The following is a 17,876-nucleotide window of genomic DNA, read 5'->3' on the forward strand; positions in this document are numbered from 1 at the left end:
CCCCATGCCTCCACATGTCCTCTGGACCAATTGCCTTTCCACTCTTCATCCTCTCCATAGCTGCCCTCACTTCCTCCTTGCTAATCCACCACACTTCCTGATTCACTATCCCTACATCATTCAACCTTCTCTCTCTCTCATTTTCTTCATCCATCAGCCCCTCAAAGTACTCCTTCCACTTTCTCAGCACACTCTCCTCACTTGTCAGCACATTTCCATCTCTATCCTTCATCACCCTTACCTGCTGCACCTCCTTCCCAGCTCGGTCCCTCTGTCTAGCCAATCGGTACAAGTCCTTTTCTCCTTCCTTAGTATCTAACCTGTCATACAACTCACCATACGCCTTTTCCTTTTCCGTTGCCACCTCTCTCATCACTTTACGCTGCATCTCCTTGTACTCCTGTCTACTTTCTTCATCTCTCTGACTATCCCACTTCTTCTTTGCCAACCTCTTCCTCTGTATACTTTGCTGTACTTCCTCATCCCACCACCAAGTCTCCTTGTCTTCCTCCCTCTGTCCTGATGACACACCAAGTACCTTCCTAGCTGTGTCCCTCACTATTTCTGCAGTGGTTGCCCAGCCATCTGGCAACTCTCCACTACCACCCAGTGCCTGTCTTAACTCCTGCCTGAACTCCACACAACAGTCTTCCTTCTTCAACTTCCACCATTTGATCTTTGGCTCTGCCTTCACTCGCTTCCTCTTCTTGGTCTCCAAAGTCATCCTACAGACCACCATCCGATGCTGCCTAGCTACGTTCTCCCCTGTCACCACCTTGCAGCCTCCAACTACTTTCAGATTGCACCTCCTACATAAGATATAGTCCACCTGTGTGCACTTTCCTCCACTCTTATAGGTCACCCTGTGTTCCTCCCTCTTCTTGAAATACGTATTCACCACAGCCATTTCCATCCTTTTCGCAAAATCCACCACCATCTGTCCTTCCACATTTCTCTCCTTGACACCATACCTATCAGTCACCTCCTCATCATCTCCGTTCCTTCACCAACATGTCCATTGAAGTCCGCTCCAATCACCACTCTCTCCCCCTTGGGTACCCTCTCCACCATGTCGTCCAACTCACTCCAGAATTCTTCTTTCTCTTCCATCTGACACCCAACTTGTGAGGCATATGCGCTGATAACATTCATCATCACAGCTTCAATGTCCAGCTTTATACTCATCACTTTGTCTGACACTCTCTTCACCTCCAGCACACTCTTGACATACTCTTTCTTCAGAATTACCCCTACCCCATTTCTCCTCCCATTCGCACCATGGTAGAAGAGTTTGAACCCACCTCCGATGCTCCTGGCCTTACTCCCCTTCCACCTGGTCTCTTGCACACACAGTATATCTACCTTCCTTCTCTCCATCATATCAGCCAGCTCTCTTTCTCTCTCTTTACCAGTCATAGTGCCAACATTGGGCGGCACGGTGGCCCAGTTGTTAGCGCTGTCGCCTCACAGCAAGAAGGTCCTGAGTTCGAACCCCGGGGTTGTCCAACCTTGGGAGTCATCCCAGGTCATCCTCTGTGTGGAGTTTGCATGTTCTCGCTGCATGAAGGCAGCAGCCCACTGCTCCTAGCTACACAGATCACAGCTAGGGTGGGTTAATTTGCAGTAACTGACTTTCCCCAAGGGGATTAATAAAGGAAACTTAATAATTCAAAGTTCTGACTATCGCCTCCACACTCCTACCCTTCCTCCTCTCCTGCTGCCTCTGGACATGCCTTCCCCCTCTCCTTCTCCTTCACCCAACTGTAGCATAGTTTTCCCTGGCACCCTGCCGGTCCGCAGTAGTGGTGGTGGTTGGTAATCCGGGCCTCGACCGATCCAGAATGGAAATCTGATTTAAGATCCGCATATTTGATTTGACACAACCCCCCCTATTTATCCGGGCTTGGGACCGGCACTAAGAATTTACTGGCTTGTGCATCCTCAGTGGCTGGGGTCTTGTTCAGACTGTAAATACATACTGGGGAGTTTTGAGAGTTTTCATGGGGAATTGCAACCGGGTGGAGCATTATCACCACCAACTGTTGTGCTACGTTGTTCTCATATCCTCGTTATCAGTCCTGTGTCTCGTAGCTAGGTGAAGGCGTGCTTTAAAACTGAATTTCCAGAGCTCTTTGCAAAGACCGTTTTAAGGTCCACATGTTTAATCCCTTTATATTCCAATTCATTATGAAATGACACTCTTATTTCCTTGATTTTATGTATTTCCTGTTGAAACGGCATGTTGAGGCGGGACATAGTAGAGAGAGGACTCATTCATAAAATATCAGTTTGGGAGAGAAACAGATTTATTTGAAGGGATAGGTGGACGAGCGAGCTTGTTCCAGATCTGTGAATGGTTTTATTGGTGGAAATTCGTCATTGAAGATGTTCTGTTTTACAGGAAGTAGAAGTCATGTGAGGTAATTTCAGGGGGACTTTAATGGGAGATTCCTGGACTGCAGATTCATTTTTGACTCTATACGTAGATCAGGTCAGTTAACACAGAGATCTATTGATTTGTAGGATCTATAGATATTGGCCCACCAATAGATCTGTCAATAGTCATGGTTTGCTCTAAACTCAACATTTCAACAGTCAAGTAGTGATTTATTTGACCATATCAGATGGAGGTATATTTATGTACATAATTGAGGAGTTTGACGTTGAAAATAATCATTTTGTGTCTTTCTCAGCTGAGGGTAATAGAAAATATGGGTCTGTTTGACTCTAATCTTTACAGCCGTTAGCGATGTGAACAAACCTTTCACGGCATCAGGAAACGTCGGAAACTCAGATGTAGTTGTTGTCTAGTGTTGTTCGCTGTAGTAAGAGACCTGTCGATCAACTTTGGGAGCGACAGCAGCGCCCGATCCGGGGTTTTGTGTTTCGTAAAGTGGGTCGACCCCTTGGTTTACATTCGAATTACGAATTGTAGCTTTAAACTCAAGTCTGAAATGTGCCCTGCCCGGTGTGGAAGGACACAGCCCTGCTCGTCTTTAATCTCGCATGTTTTCCACTTCGCCGTCTGAATTGCAGAGAGGAGGCGCCGTCCTCGCGTTACAGACGGGGTTTTCACAGAGTGATGAGCCAAAGTCCAGCCATTAATCTTCCTCACAAACAGGCGTCTGTGGCCGTGGCTCGCTCATATGCACACACACACACACACACACACACACACACACACATTAGTGACACACTTTTTTTTTTTCCAAATTCACATTTTGTCATTCCTGCTCAGTCACTGTGCTTGTCTTACCTGGCTCCTTCTCTCTGTCTCGTCTATTGCCTTTCCAGAACACACCGCTGGGCTCCATGTTTGTCTGCCACGCCATCTCATCATCACCCCCCCCCCCAGCTCCTCATCTTCTCTTTCTCACACTCATTTTCTGTTTTCTTTTTTGAGGGGGGGTTTTCCCCCCCTGTTTTTCTCTCCAATTGTACCCAGCCAGTCACCCCACTCCTCCAAGCCGTCCTGGTTGTTGCTCCACCCCCTCTGCCGATCCGGGGAGGGCTGCAGACTACCACATGCCTCCTACCCCAGATAACAAAACTGCTGTGGCCCGGACCCGTCCCACACCCGACACTTTCATCTGGCCCAGATACCGTGTGGAATGATGGCACTTGGGCGGTCCGCTCCTGTTTACCAGATCTGGGCCAGAACCGAGCCATAGCAATGCCGCATGTGCCACATATTTGCCAAAGGTGGCCCATATTTGTCGTGTGATATTTGGGCCATATTCACCATTTACCACACGGGCCACTTCAGGGTCACATCCAGATCACATGTTGCCCAGAGCACCGCATCTTTGCCAAAAAAGGCCCACATTTGATTTGGCATATTTGGGCCATATTTGCTATTATACATGTGGGCCACTCAGGCTCACATCCATTTTGTCAGGGCCAGAAGAAGAACATCAGTGCCGCATCACTGCCTGAAGTGGCCCACATCCGGATGCTATCTGGGCCGATACATGTGGAGTCACCAGCCGCTTCTTTTCACCTGACAGTGAGGAGTTTCACCAGGAGGACGTAGCGCATGGGGGGATCACGCTATTCCCCCCAGTTCTCCCTCCCCCCTGAACAGGCACCCCCAACCGGCCAGAGGAGGCGCTAGTGCAGCGACCAGTACACATACCCACATCCGACTTCCAACCCGCAAACACGGCCAATTCTGTCTGTAGGGACACCCAACCAAGCCGGAGGTAACACGAGGATTCGAAGCGGCGGTCCCCGTGTTGGTAGGCAACAGAATGGGCTTCCACGCCACCCGGATGCCCCTTCGTTCATTCTCTGTTCGTTCTCTTCGTTTTCTGTTTTCTGACTGTTGGCTCCACCTGCACGCCTTCACTTGGGTGTCTGCGGGTCCTTGGAACGCCTTAAAAGATCATCTATTCAGTTTGACAAATTAGGCTTTAAAAGTTTTATATTTGAACTTATGAAGCCTTCATGTTGACATGAACATGATTGTTTATATTCGGTGTCAGAGTTAGTTTAGTTCGTCTGCCGCAGAAGAAGTAAACTAGAACAAACAGAAGTACTAGAACAAATATGTATAAGACGTGTAAGACAAATATGTACATGACATGAAGTTGTCCCCTCTCAACAAAACATGGCCTCTTTGTGGCTCCCACTTTTCAAAAGTTCCCAGTTAAAAGTTGAAAATTCCTTGATCAGGTAACGATAACAATCGACATCTCTGTGATTCACAAAAGTGTGGCGGCCAAAAATCTTGGTGTTATGTTTGATCCCAGCCTTTCCTCTTATAAGTCTGGGTAAGACATTAAACTGCAACCGCAGGCTGCAGAGGGGTAGCACTTTACCTCAGCAAGGGCCCTTTGGCTAAGGACGATGTGCCTACTGATAGACCTGGTCCTCCTGCATGCCTGTATGGTACTTCCCATGGTGCCCAGTCCAGCCAGCACATTGGGATAGGAGAAGGGAACTCTGATTTCAAATCCACTTGCTGCCTTGTAGGTTGGTGCCTCTTTGAGCAAAAGCTAGGAGAAGGAAACTCTGAATTCAAACCCCCGGGCACAGTCTACCCAGCTGTCAGCACACGGAAAGGGTAAACCATGGCGGCTCCGCTCAGTCAACTCGGCAGCGGTTCTGGCAACCGGCAGCTCTGTTTGTCAACTCGGCAGCGGTTCTGGCAGAAAGCAACAGCTACGCTGATGCTGCATGTCGTCAGGGTCACCTCTTCAGTCCCAACCGACAAGGTTGGGACTGAAGAGGTGACTTGGATGAGTGATGAAACGTTTCTCCCTGTAAATGTTGTGTCCAGATGAACTGATTCAGTTTTCTGTGAATTCAAGACAATGCTTGTCACATAAAGATCAATATGAAAAGAATTAAATACATAAAACACACACACATTCATTTCTACATTCTACTGGACACCAACATGTGGCACAAAAAGTCAGGAATCAAGACTTAGCAGCATTTGGTGCGGTTATGGCTCGGGGCCAGAAGCTGTTCTTCAGTCTGTTTGTCCGAGCTCGTATTGTCCTGTAACGTCTGCCCGAGCGCAGCAGATCAAACAGACGGTGTCCTGGGTGGGACGGGTCCTTCAGGATGCCATGGGGTTTGTTGAGGCAGCGGGAACTGTATAGGTCTTCCAGGGAGGGGAGTGGGCATCCGATGATCTTCTGGGCGGTGGTGATGACCCTCTGGAGCGCTTTCCCCTCTGCTGCTGTGCAGCTGGCAAACCAGACACAGATGCAGTAGGTCAGTATGCTCTCTGTGGAGCAGCGGTGGAAGGACACAAGCAGTGAGGTGGTAAGGTGGTTCTTCCTGAGGATCCTCAGGGAGTAGAGTCTCTGCTGTGCCTTCTTAACCAGCGCTGTGGTGTTAACGCTCCAGGTCAGGCCCTCCTCTATGTGTATGCCCAGAAACCGGAAGTCCGAGACACCGTCCACACAGTCCCCGCCGATGAAAAGGGGACGACTGTCTGTTTTGTTCCTCCTGTCGTCTATACAGGAGGAACAAAACAGACAACGAGGAGGTTTAAGGTGGCAGGTGGTACATCACTAGGCGGCAGGTGCAGTATTGTAACAGGGCTGAACCACAACAACAGCAGGCGGTGCCACCGTCACATTAGCTATGACTGTATGATTACTCTGATTTTTATATTGAGGTGTTTTCTTTATGCCATTTCTCAAAAGCTTTGACAAAATATTATGCTACATCTCAATATTTGTAGTATCTTAATATACTCACATTATATTGAATGGTGACACTTGTATCGGGGTACAAATCACATCGCCAAATTCTTGCCCATACACAGCCTAGTGTTTATTATATTTCATAAAACCCGGTTGAGTTCTGCTCAAACCTAAATCAAATGACCCAAACTGATGTCTCAGCTGATTCTTGTGAATGGTGTTTTTGGTCAAATAAATAACACATTTCCGTCTAGAACTGCCAATCACACGCTAATTAGATATCGCCGTAGTTACGTATTCAGATCAAGTTGACTGAATTACTTCGTATTGTGTGTGTGTGTGTGTGTGTGTGTGTGTGTGTGTGTGTGTGTGTGTGTGTGTGTGTGTGTGTTTGTGTGTGATTGTTGTAGACCATCGGGCCTAAAGAGGGGTGGCAGGTGTACAGCTCAGCCCAGGATGCAGACGGACGTTGTATCTGCACGGTGGTGGCTCCAGAACAGAGCCTGTGCTCCAGGGATGCCAAGAGCCGCCAACTCCGCCAACTACTGGAGAAGGTAAACACTCACATACAAGGGAATTAACCTGCACACACACACACACACACACACACACACACACACACACACATTCTACTACATCCTGTATTTAACCCGGGGGCATTGCCAGAATCACTTTGCCATGGTCCACAGGAAGGAGCAGCTGAAATGTGATGAGACCGGGTCCATGAGGGGAGCAGCATCAGCTCACTCCTCCCTCACAGCACAACACATACATGGACAACAGCAGACACGCCACATATTATCCTGTACAACACAGTCACACCATAACAGAAACAAACACATCACGCACAACATGTTAGGTGAAGGGTGGTGTTTATGCCGGTGGCGTGTGAGGAGGGACTATAGGGAGGAATTCAGAGTCCTGATGGCGAGGGGGAAAATAACTGTTTGTGAAGCTTTTAGTCTTAGTGGATAGCGACCTGTAGCGCCTCCCTGAGGGAAGGAGCTGGACGAGGTGATGAGCAGGACATGAGGGGTCAGAGATGATCGTCTTTGCTCGCTTTACAGTCTGGTGAGTATGTGGAGGTTCAGCTGAGGGGAGTGGGTTGTCTATGATTTTGGATGCCTTTTTGGCAGTCCTCTGCAGTTTTTCCCGTGTTTGACTGTCTGTGCCACTGTACCATACTGTAATACCGTAATACTATAATACTGTAATACTATAATACTGTAATACTGTAACACTGTAATACCGTAATACTACAATACTGTAATACCGTAATACTATAATACTGTAATACCGTAATACTATAATACTGTAATACCGTAATACTATAATACTGTAATACTATAATACTGTAGCACTGTAACACTGTAATACCGTAATACTGTAATACCGTAATACTGTAATACTATAATACTGTAATACTGTAATACCGTAATACTGTAATAGAAGATGTTATGATGGACTGGATAATGGCTAAGTAAAACAGAACGAGCAGTTGATGTTTGATCCGGTATTTTTTAAGCTGCCTTCGAAAGTAAAGTTGTCGTTGTTGAGCTTTTGCAGTGATGTGTTCAGTGTTAATTTTCCATTTCAGGTTATTGCTGATGGATGTTCCAAGGAATTTCAAAGAGTGGGTGGTGGTGATGGGGTCTCTGTTCATTTGTATGGGTGTTTTAGGATTCGGCATGCATCGGAATATAATGAGTTCTTGGGTTTTGGCTGTATTAAGCAGAAGGTTGTTGTTTGCGCACCAAGTGACAGCTTGGTCTACTTCGGTGCGGTACTGGGTTTCATCGTTGTTGGAGATGAGGCCTACAATGGTTGTGTCGTCAGCGTATTTTATTATTTTCACAGAAAGGTCCATGGATGTAAAGTGGGTGGTGTAAAGTGAGAAGGGCCAGGGGGAGAGAACACAGCCCTGAGGAGCACCTGTACTGAGGGTAAGAGGGTGTGAGGTTAGGTTATTAACCTTCACCCTCTGTGGCCTGTTCCACAGGAAGCTCCAAATCCAGTGGCTTATGGCTGGGTCAATGTGCGTATCCAAGAGTATGGTAGAGAGTTTGAGTGGGTTGATGGAGTTGAAGGCGGAACTAAAGTCTATGAACAGTATGCGTGCGTAGGTGTTTGGTGATTCCAGGTGTTGCAGGGCATGGTGCAGGGCTATGCTAACTGCATCCTCAACAGACCGGTTGGCTTGATAGGCAAATTGACATGGGTCCATCATTGGAGAGGTGCAAAATTTCAAGTGTGACAGAATGATGCCCTCAAATGCTTTCATGGCACAGATGTTAGGGCAACTGGTCTGAAGTCATTGAGGCAGGTGATCTTTGAGGATTTGGCACAGGAACGACGGTAGAGAGTTTGAAGCACTGTGGGACTGTACATTGGCTTAGAGAGGTGTTAAATATGGTACTCTATATTAAAATCTATAGTACAACAGTACACTATACTGTACTATATTATACGAAAGTATATGATGCACTATGATAAATTATACCATATTATACTACTCTATACCAGTGTTTCTCAACCCAGTCCTCAAGGAACCCCTATCCTGCAGATTTTCTTTGCAATCCTGAATAGGTACCTGTTTGTAGTTATTCAACCAATCAGCAATGAATGTCTGAGTTTGCACACCTTGCATAATTAAGTGCTATGAGATGACTGGTTGAGTAAGTACAAGCAGGGCTACCTATGCAGGGTTACAATGAAAATCTGCAGGATAGGGGGTCCTTGAGGACTGGGTTGAGAAACACTGCTCTATACCATCCAATACTATACTGTACTATATTGTACCATACTATACAATGCTATAAATCAAGGGTGGGCAATCTTATCCAGAAAAGGCCGGTGTGAGTGAAGGTTTGAGTTCCAACCAAGCAGTTACACACCTGATCCCACTAATCAACCACTAGAGTCTTTGCTGAGGAACTTGATTAGGAGACACAGGTGTGTAACTGCTTGGTTGGAACAAAAAACTTCACCCATACCGGCCTTTTCTGGATAAGATTGCCCACCCCTGCTATAAATGGTAAATGGACTGCGTATAGCACTGTTCTAGTCTACCGGCCACTCAAAGTGCTTTACAATGTGTGCCTCACATTCACACACACATTCATACTCCGATGGTGAAGGCTGCCACGCAAGGCACCAACCTGCTCATGAGTGTCTTGCTCAAGGACACTCTGGCATGCTCTATGGAGGAGCCGGGGATCAAATCAGCGACCTTCCGATTACTAGACGACCCGCTGTACCTCCTGAGCCATGCTACCCCGTCTATACTGTGCTGTGCTGTACTGTACTGTACTACACACCGCTGTGCTGCACTACACTAAAGTAAGCTACTGTACACAACAGGTTGCTAGTGTTTTAGCACTGGAGCAGGAATTTATATTCAGGCTGAATTTTCTCCATGGGTTTTTTTTTCACCTTTAACAAGGTGCAAGCACACAAGAAGAGGTATCAGCCCACATATGAAGATATGTTCTTCTGTCTTGCCAAAGGAAGTATATAACCTGGCTGAAAGATGCCTCAGTGTAAGATGTCTTGTTGTACTCCAGGTCCAGAACATGTCTCAGTCCATTGAGGTGCTGAACCTGCGAACCCAGAGGGACTTCCAGTATGTCATGAAGATGGAGTCCCAGATGAAGGGCCTAAGGACCAAGTTCAGACAGATTGAGGATGACAGGAAGTCCATCATGGCTAAAAACTTTCAGGTATTCTACCGCCCGACTTAAACACCATGTGCTGAGGCTCATTGTTACATGAACTCAAAGAGTGTTGAAACCAGCCTAAAGCCACCCCTAAATATAATTCAACATTAAACATTCACATCTGCAAATTAGATTTCCTGGCATGTCATGCATCAATACAGACTGCAGTTTTGTCATACAAGTTGGACTTAAGAACTTACCGCATTGATCACTGCAAAAAGTCCCCACCAAACTCAGGCAAGGCGTCACATATTCAAGTAAGAAAATCCCCCAAAACACACCAAATAGTAAGATATTTCAACTAGGTAATGTTTCTTGAAACACAATGAATGTTGTAGATCATGTTGTTGTCCACTCTTGATGAGTAAGAGAGTCTTAAAAGGTAATGATGAGACATAAATGTTCAGATAGTCCGTATCTGAGGTGATGGTGTGACTCCATGTCAAGTAATCAGAAGTTACAAACAACTCAAAATGCATATTCGTCCTCTGGAAGATATGATAATAGCAATAACAAATTATGATACTTCATGAAACCATACAAACCCTCACTCTTCTTTGAATTTAAGAATTGAAAAACTATTTGCTGCCGCAGTATTTCACATACATATATGAGAGCTCTGTTTTTTTTTTAAAACTGCCTCTTAGGGCTTCAAATGCTTTGTTTGTGCTGCTTCAGTTCCTCTCTGTGGCTCAGCTGAACTTCTAGTTTGGGGGCCGCAATCTACGAGTCAATCAATAAAAGAACAACCATTAAACGAGCAAAGAGAAAAATACAATGAATATTCTAATGGGGAAAAGATGCTGAAACGGGGACTTGCTTCTCAGTCAAACTTCTTTTCGTCTCTCGTCCGCTTTTGTGAGAAAGTGTCTCGTTCTTCCCGCTAACCCTCATCCTTCACTTTTTTTTTAAAGAAAATAAAAGCCAGTTTTCTCCCCATGTGTCCCGCCGCCTCACTAGGAGCTTAAAGATAAGATGGATGAGCTGAAGCCGTTGATCCCCGTGTTGGAGCAGTACAAGATGGATGCCGTGCTCATCTCCCATTTCAAGGAGGAGATCAAGAACCTGTCTGCGGTGCTGATGGGGATCCAGGAGGAGCTCGGGGCCTACGACTACGATGAGCTCTACCAGCGAGTCCTTCGTCTGGACAGCAGGCTGAGAAACTGCATGGGCAAGCTAAGTGAGTGGCCAACACTGCTCCTTATGAAAAAAGTACTTTAAATGTATTATTAAACGTAAGTATAGTGAACTAGGAGTACACGGCATAATGGGTCAGCTCATGGGTATCGGCCAACAATTCGAAATTGAAACACTTTTGTTTTGTAACATCACTTATTACTTTAATCGTCGTGCATTATGTACTCTACTAGAATTCAGTTCTATTTTTAAGAATTTTTTAAAAAACATTTGTTTTTAAATTTCCAATTTTTTTTAAACTTTAAAACTTGATTTCTAAAAGAGTAGTAGAAGTAGTAGTAGTAGTAGTATTTTTAAAAGAGCTCCCCCTAGTTCAGCATCTCAGCTGATCTCTTTTGGCCGATACTCATGATGTCATCAGACACGCGTTTAAAAAACAGCCAATCAGAACAAATCATCAAAATATGAACACCCACCCACCCTGTCAATCAAAGGCCAGTTCATGAATATTAATGAGACTAGACCACTCCCTCACAGTTCTTGAGACGATTGAGAACAGTTATGGAAAACCCCACAATATTAGTCATTCACAAATAAAGCACTGTTACTAAATGTAAGAATTTTACGTTTAAGTGTACTTAAAGTTAAGAAAAATTATACCTTTATACTGTTGGGCCTGAAACACATATATACTTTTGTTTGCGTTACACTAATACTAAAAGTCTACTCAAAAAAGGATTCAGTAACTCAACAAGTACAAAGAAAGTTAAAGTATACGACTCTCGACTTTACCTTTTGCTGGTACAACAGAGGAAACATTAAATGTCTTGATGCATGTTCAGTAATCCAGGTAAGAAAGTCAAAGAAGGTTGAATCCGTTCATCTGGACACAGCGTTTATTGAGAGAAACGTTTCATCATCATCTAAGTGATCTCTTCAGTCTCACCTGACTGCAGGTACCCCACCCTTACAAACAATACAGTAGCAGAACGACCCAAATGACCCAAACCAACGACCAGTTTCATGATCAAATAAACCAGTAGTGATTCCGTATGTGGCGGGAGTGTTGGAAAAGCTATATTTTCAAAACACCGCGTCTCACTTGCTTTCAGACCTCAAAACACGCTGTGCCAGAAGGTGGTCCACCCCAAGGATCGGGTCCCCCTGCACAAACAGAGCAATATAGTGTACACTGTTAAGTGCCGGGAGGATTGCAGTGACTTGTACATAAGGGAAACCAGACAGACGCTGACCAAGAGGATGTCACAGCACAGGAGAGCAAACACGCCAGGACTCCACAGTCTACACCCGTATACAGGCCAGCTAACACGTCAGGCCAGGACTCCACAGTCTACACCCGTATACAGGCCAGCTAACACGTCAGGCCAGGACTCTACAGTCTACACCCGTATACAGGCCAGCTAACACGTCAGGCCAGGACTCTACAGTCTACACCCGTATACAGGCCAGCTAACACGTCAGGCCAGGACTCCACAGTCTACACCTGTATACAGGCCAGCTAACACGTCAGGCCAGGACTCTACAGTCTACATCCGTATACAGGCCAGCTAACACGTCAGGCCAGGACTCCACAGTCTACACCCGTATACAGGCCAGCTAACACGTCAGGCCAGGACTCTACAGTTTACACCCGTATACAGGCCAGCTAACACGTCAGGCCAGGACTCCACAGTCTACACCCGTATACAGGCCAGCTAGCACGTCAGGCCAGGACTCTACAGTCTACACCCGTATACAGGCCAGCTAACACATCAGGCCAGGACTCTACAGTCTACACCCGTATACAGGCCAGCTAACACGTCAGGCCAGGACTCCACAGTCTACACCCGTATACAGGCCAGCTAACACATCAGGCCAGGACTCCACAGTCTACACCTGTATACAGGCCAGCTAACACGTCAGGCCAGGACTCCACAGTCTACACCCGTATACAGGCCAGCTAGCACGTCAGGCCAGGACTCCACAGTCTACACCCGTATACAGGCCAGCTAACACGTCAGGCCAGGACTCTACAGTCTACACCCGTATACAGGCCAGCTAACACGTCAGGCCAGGACTCCACAGTCTACACCCGTATACAGGCCAGCTAGCACGTCAGGCCAGGACTCCACAGTCTACACCCGTATACAGGCCAGCTAGCACGTCAGGCCAGGACTCCACAGTCTACACCCGTATACAGGCCAGCTAGCACGTCAGGCCAGGACTCCACAGTCTACACCCGTATACAGGCCAGCTAACACGTCAGGCCAGGACTCTACAGTCTACACCCGTATACAGGCCAGCTAACACGTCAGGCCAGGACTCCACAGTCTACACCCGTATACAGGCCAGCTAACACGTCAGGCCAGGACTCCACAGTCTACACCCGTATACAGGCCAGCTAGCACGTCAGGCCAGGACTCCACAGTCTACACCCGTATACAGGCCAGCTAGCACGTCAGGCCAGGACTCCACAGTCTACACCCGTATACAGGCCAGCTAGCACGTCAGGCCAGGACTCCACAGTCTACACCCGTATACAGGCCAGCTAACACGTCAGGCCAGGACTCTACAGTCTACACCCGTATACAGGCCAGTGTTCACTCTTTCAGGGATGAGGATGTGCACATCTGTGATAGGGAGGAGCGCTGGTTTAGTATGAAGATTTCACTTAGTTGAGTGACGAAATGTATCTATCGGTGGCACGGTGGCGCAGTGGTTAGTGCGGTCGCCTCACAGCAAGAAGGTCCTGGGTTCGAGCCCCAAGGTAGTCCAACCTTCAGAGGGTCGTCCCTGGTCGTCCTCTGTGTGGAGTTTGCATGTTCTCCCCGTGTCTGTGTGGGTTTCCTCCGGGGGCTCCGGTTTCCTCCCACAGTCCAAAGACATGTAGGTCAGGTGAATCGGCCGTACTAAATTGTCCCTAGGTGTGAATGTGTGTGGGGAGGGGGTGCCCCGTGACAGGCTGGCGGCCTGTCCAGGGTGTCTCCCCGCCTGCTGGGATAGGCTCCAGCATCCCCGCAGCCCTGAGAGCAGAATAAGCGGTTGGATGATGGATGGATGGATGAAACGTATCTGTCAGTAAACGTCCCCAGATGAACTGATTCAAGCTTTTTTGAGGAAACATTAAAGTACGCTTGCTTGTTTTCAGTCCATAAGATGTGTACTGAAAGTGTACTGAAGTAAACTTTTGCTGTCGGGGTGGGAACAGTGCGCTAGGCTAACAGAATCAACCTCATACACACAAGGTAGTGATTAGGGAGCATCTGTGCCGGTGAATAAATTGAAAATGCTCGTTATGCTAAGCGAGCTGACCTGGAGAGAAATGTCAGTGTCAGTGCGGCTCGCTGTGTTTTAGGGCTGCACTTGTTTCTCCACAAACACGTTAAAATTGAGGGTACTTTTCATGTGGAGATTAAATAATGTGGGTAAACGACACAGCTAAAATGCTACAGCTGTCTGAGTGAGCAGTTGAGGAGATGCACGGTCAGCGTATCAGAGAGAAGAGAGCATGCAAAATACACAATTTGAAATACACTGATCAACAAAACGTTGTGTTCTTATTATGCTGAAGCCATATTGTGAGCAAAACGATCGTATTATAACCCAAAAACCTCTTGACCCTTTCAATCCTAAAGACTGAGTAATACACATGGCAATCTAAACACATGCAATATGGCTTTGTAGCATTTAAAACGGACTATTCATTACCATAATAATAATAATATAAATAATATAAATAAAATAGCAATAATAATATAAATAATAATGAAAAAAATGATGATAATAATAATAATAATAATAACATAAATAATGAAACAACAACAATAATAATAATGATGATATAAATAATAAAATAAAATAGCAATAATAATATTAATAATAATGATAATAATAATAATAACATAAATAATGGAATAACAACAATAATAATAATAATAATAATAATGGGGCCCTGTGATGGACTGGGGCCCTGTGTGATGGACTGGCAGCCTGTCCAGGGTGTCTCCCCGCCTGCCATCCAGTGACTGCTGGGATAGGCTCCAGCATCCCAGCGGCTTGGATAATGCATGGATGTATATTCATTACCAGACTGTCAGTAGTAAGGCTGTGTTGTTATTAACTACAAACAGTGCTTCAAACATGAGACCGTGCTCCAAATAAACACGTCAGTTCGACGTGCCAGCGGTGTTTTAGTATGCACACAGGCCAGACTCTGGTGGCATAGGCATGAAATTGGCTTGAGAAATCCAGTTAAAGGAAAGAAAAAAACACCTCCGCACATCTTATCGCCACATTTCTTTATTACAGCATGTGGAAAATTAATGAAAATCACTGGTCCCGTTACAATAAAGACGTCTGGAACCCGGTTTGGGGCGTGGATGACTGATCCCCAAGTGACAACAAGAAACAACAGGGTGAGTTACGGAGGCACTGCAAACACAAGGGATGCTATCTTGTCTGATAATGCTTATTTTAAGCTATTTCTAGTAACATTTTCTTATTCCAATGGCAGAAGATGGACTATTGCTTGTTTCAAGAAAGTGCACTTGTTTTATGATAGTTAGACTTTTCATTACACAGGAAAGAAAGCTTAATACGCGGCACGGTGGCGCAGTGGTTAGCACGGTTGCCTCACAGCAATAAGGTCCTGGGTTCGAGCCCCGGGGTAGTCCAACCCTGTAGGTCATCCCGGTTCGAGCCCTGGGGTAGTCCAACCCTGGAGGTCATCCCGGTTTGAGCCCTGGGGTAGTCCAACCCTGGAGGTCATCTCGGTTCGAGCCCTGGGGTAGTCCAACCCTGGAGGTCATCTCGGTTCGAGCCCTGGGGTAGTCCAACCCTGGACGTCATCCCGGTTCGAGCCCTGGGGTAGTCCAACCCTGGAGGTCATCCCGGGTCGTCCTCTGTGTGGAGTTTGCATGTTCTCCCCGTGTCTGTGTGGGTTTCCTCCGGGTGCTCCGGTTTCCTCCCACAGTCCAAAGACATGGAGGTCAGGTGAATCGGCCGTACTACATTGTCCCTAGGTGTGAATGTGTGTGTGTGTGTGTGTGTGTGTGTGTGTGTGTGTGTGTGTGTGTGTGGGCCCTGTGATGGCCTGACGGCCTGTCCAGGGTGTCTCCTCGCCTGCCACCCAATGACTGCTGGGATAGGCTCCAGCATCCCCGCGACCCTGAGAGCAAGATAAGCGGTTTGGATAATGGATGGATGGAGAGAAATCTTAAACTAACAAAGATAATTATACAGAGCTGTATTAGGGACACGGTGAGAAGAAAAATTAGGAGGCAGTTTTGCGCTCCCTCGCCATGTCCCTAAAACGACTCCTTGGGTCATAGTGCCTGTTGATTTTTAGTTTCCCAGATGAAGTTACAAAGAGTGATTTAAACGGTATTCACAAAGCAGATTATTCAAAGGCAGACTATTTTTTTTTAAATATTTTCTTTTAATTTTTTTTTTTTCTGTTTTTCTGTGACTGTTGAATTGTTAATAAGGCCATGGTTGCAAGTTGCCCCTAGCTATCTAACCAGTGGTGGCTGGCGCTAACAATTTTTTTGTGCTGCGCCAAGGTAAATTGCCCCCCCCCTCAAAAAAATTGTTGGCACCAACCGCCACTGCTGTCTATCTATCTATCTATCTATCTATCTATCTATCTATCTATCTATCTATCTATCTATCTATCTATCTATCTATCTATCTATCTATCTATCTATCTATCTATCTATCTATCTATCTATCTATCTATCCATCCATATCTATCTATCTATCTATCTATCTATCTATCTATCTATCTATCTATCTATCTATCTATCTATCTATCTATCTATCTATCTATCTATCTATCTATCTATCTATCTATCTATCTATCTATCTATCTATCTATCTATCTATCTATCTATCTATCTATCTATCTTTGTCTTCTTTTCATTTAGGTCTGGTATATGGACAGTTACGCCAACAGCAAGATTGTGCGCGAGTACAAGACAATGGCCGACTTCGTGGCAGGCGTGGTCTCTCGAACCTACAGCCTCCCGTTTAAATGGGAGGGCACAAACCACATCGTGTACAACGGCTCACTGTACTACAACAAGTACCAGAGCAACATCATCGTCAAATACAGCTTTGAGACGGGCACCGTGCTGGCGCAGCGGGCTCTGGAGTTTGCCGGCTTCCACAACATGTACCCCTACACGTGGGGCGGGTTCTCCGACATCGACATCATGGCGGACGAGCTGGGCATGTGGGTGGTGTACGCCACCAATCAAAACGCCGGGAACATCGTGGTCTCGCATATCGACCCGGACACCCTGCAGGTCCTGAAGACCTGGAACACGGAGTACTCCAAAAGGAACGCGGGCGAGTCGTTCATGATCTGCGGGACGCTGTACGTCACCAACTCGCACTTCTCCGGCGCGAAGGTGTACTACGCCTACTCCACCAAGAGCTCCACGTACGAGTACATCGACATCCCCTTCCACAACCAGTACTTCCACATCTCCATGCTCAACTACAACGCCAGAGAGAGGGCGCTGTACGCGTGGAACAACGGACACCAGGTGATATTCAACGTCACCCTCTATCACGTCATAAAGACGGAGGACGACTCTTAAGACGCAGGCGTTACAGCTCCGCAGCCAGGAGGCCAGAAAGCGACGCCGCGTGTGATGCGAGGATCTCTTGCTTCAGCGATGTTTCTCTTCTGTCAGCGGTGAACTGCGGCATCTTGACACGTCGTCACCAGGACCTTTGGAAATGGTGACATGAATTGAGCATGGGCATCCCCACGGTCTCAGTAACTCAAAAAAAACAAAACAAAAAAAACAAAACGTGTCTTTTCTTTTACCCTTTTCATCGCTGCTAATCAACCCGA

At 46.4% G+C, this 17,876-nt stretch overlaps 1 protein-coding gene across 1 annotated transcript in view; it reads left to right on the top strand.

Annotated features, from left to right (window-relative positions):
- olfm3a (olfactomedin 3a) overlaps positions 1 to 17,616 on the top strand; it is a 61,421-nt gene extending 43,805 nt beyond the window's left edge. The window contains exons 2-8 of the mRNA XM_056299256.1: positions 2,524 to 2,561; positions 3,239 to 3,286; positions 6,573 to 6,715; positions 9,725 to 9,880; positions 10,838 to 11,057; positions 15,323 to 15,429; positions 16,939 to 17,616. Coding sequence (XP_056155231.1) covers positions 2,524 to 2,561; positions 3,239 to 3,286; positions 6,573 to 6,715; positions 9,725 to 9,880; positions 10,838 to 11,057; positions 15,323 to 15,429; positions 16,939 to 17,616 — 1,390 coding nt within the window. The remainder of the gene's footprint in view (positions 1 to 2,523; positions 2,562 to 3,238; positions 3,287 to 6,572; positions 6,716 to 9,724; positions 9,881 to 10,837; positions 11,058 to 15,322; positions 15,430 to 16,938) is intronic.
- Positions 17,617 to 17,876: the final 260 nt, after the last annotated feature.

Source organism: Lampris incognitus, chromosome 19 (assembly GCF_029633865.1).
Source record: "Lampris incognitus isolate fLamInc1 chromosome 19, fLamInc1.hap2, whole genome shotgun sequence".
NCBI lineage: Eukaryota > Metazoa > Chordata > Actinopteri > Lampriformes > Lampridae > Lampris > Lampris incognitus.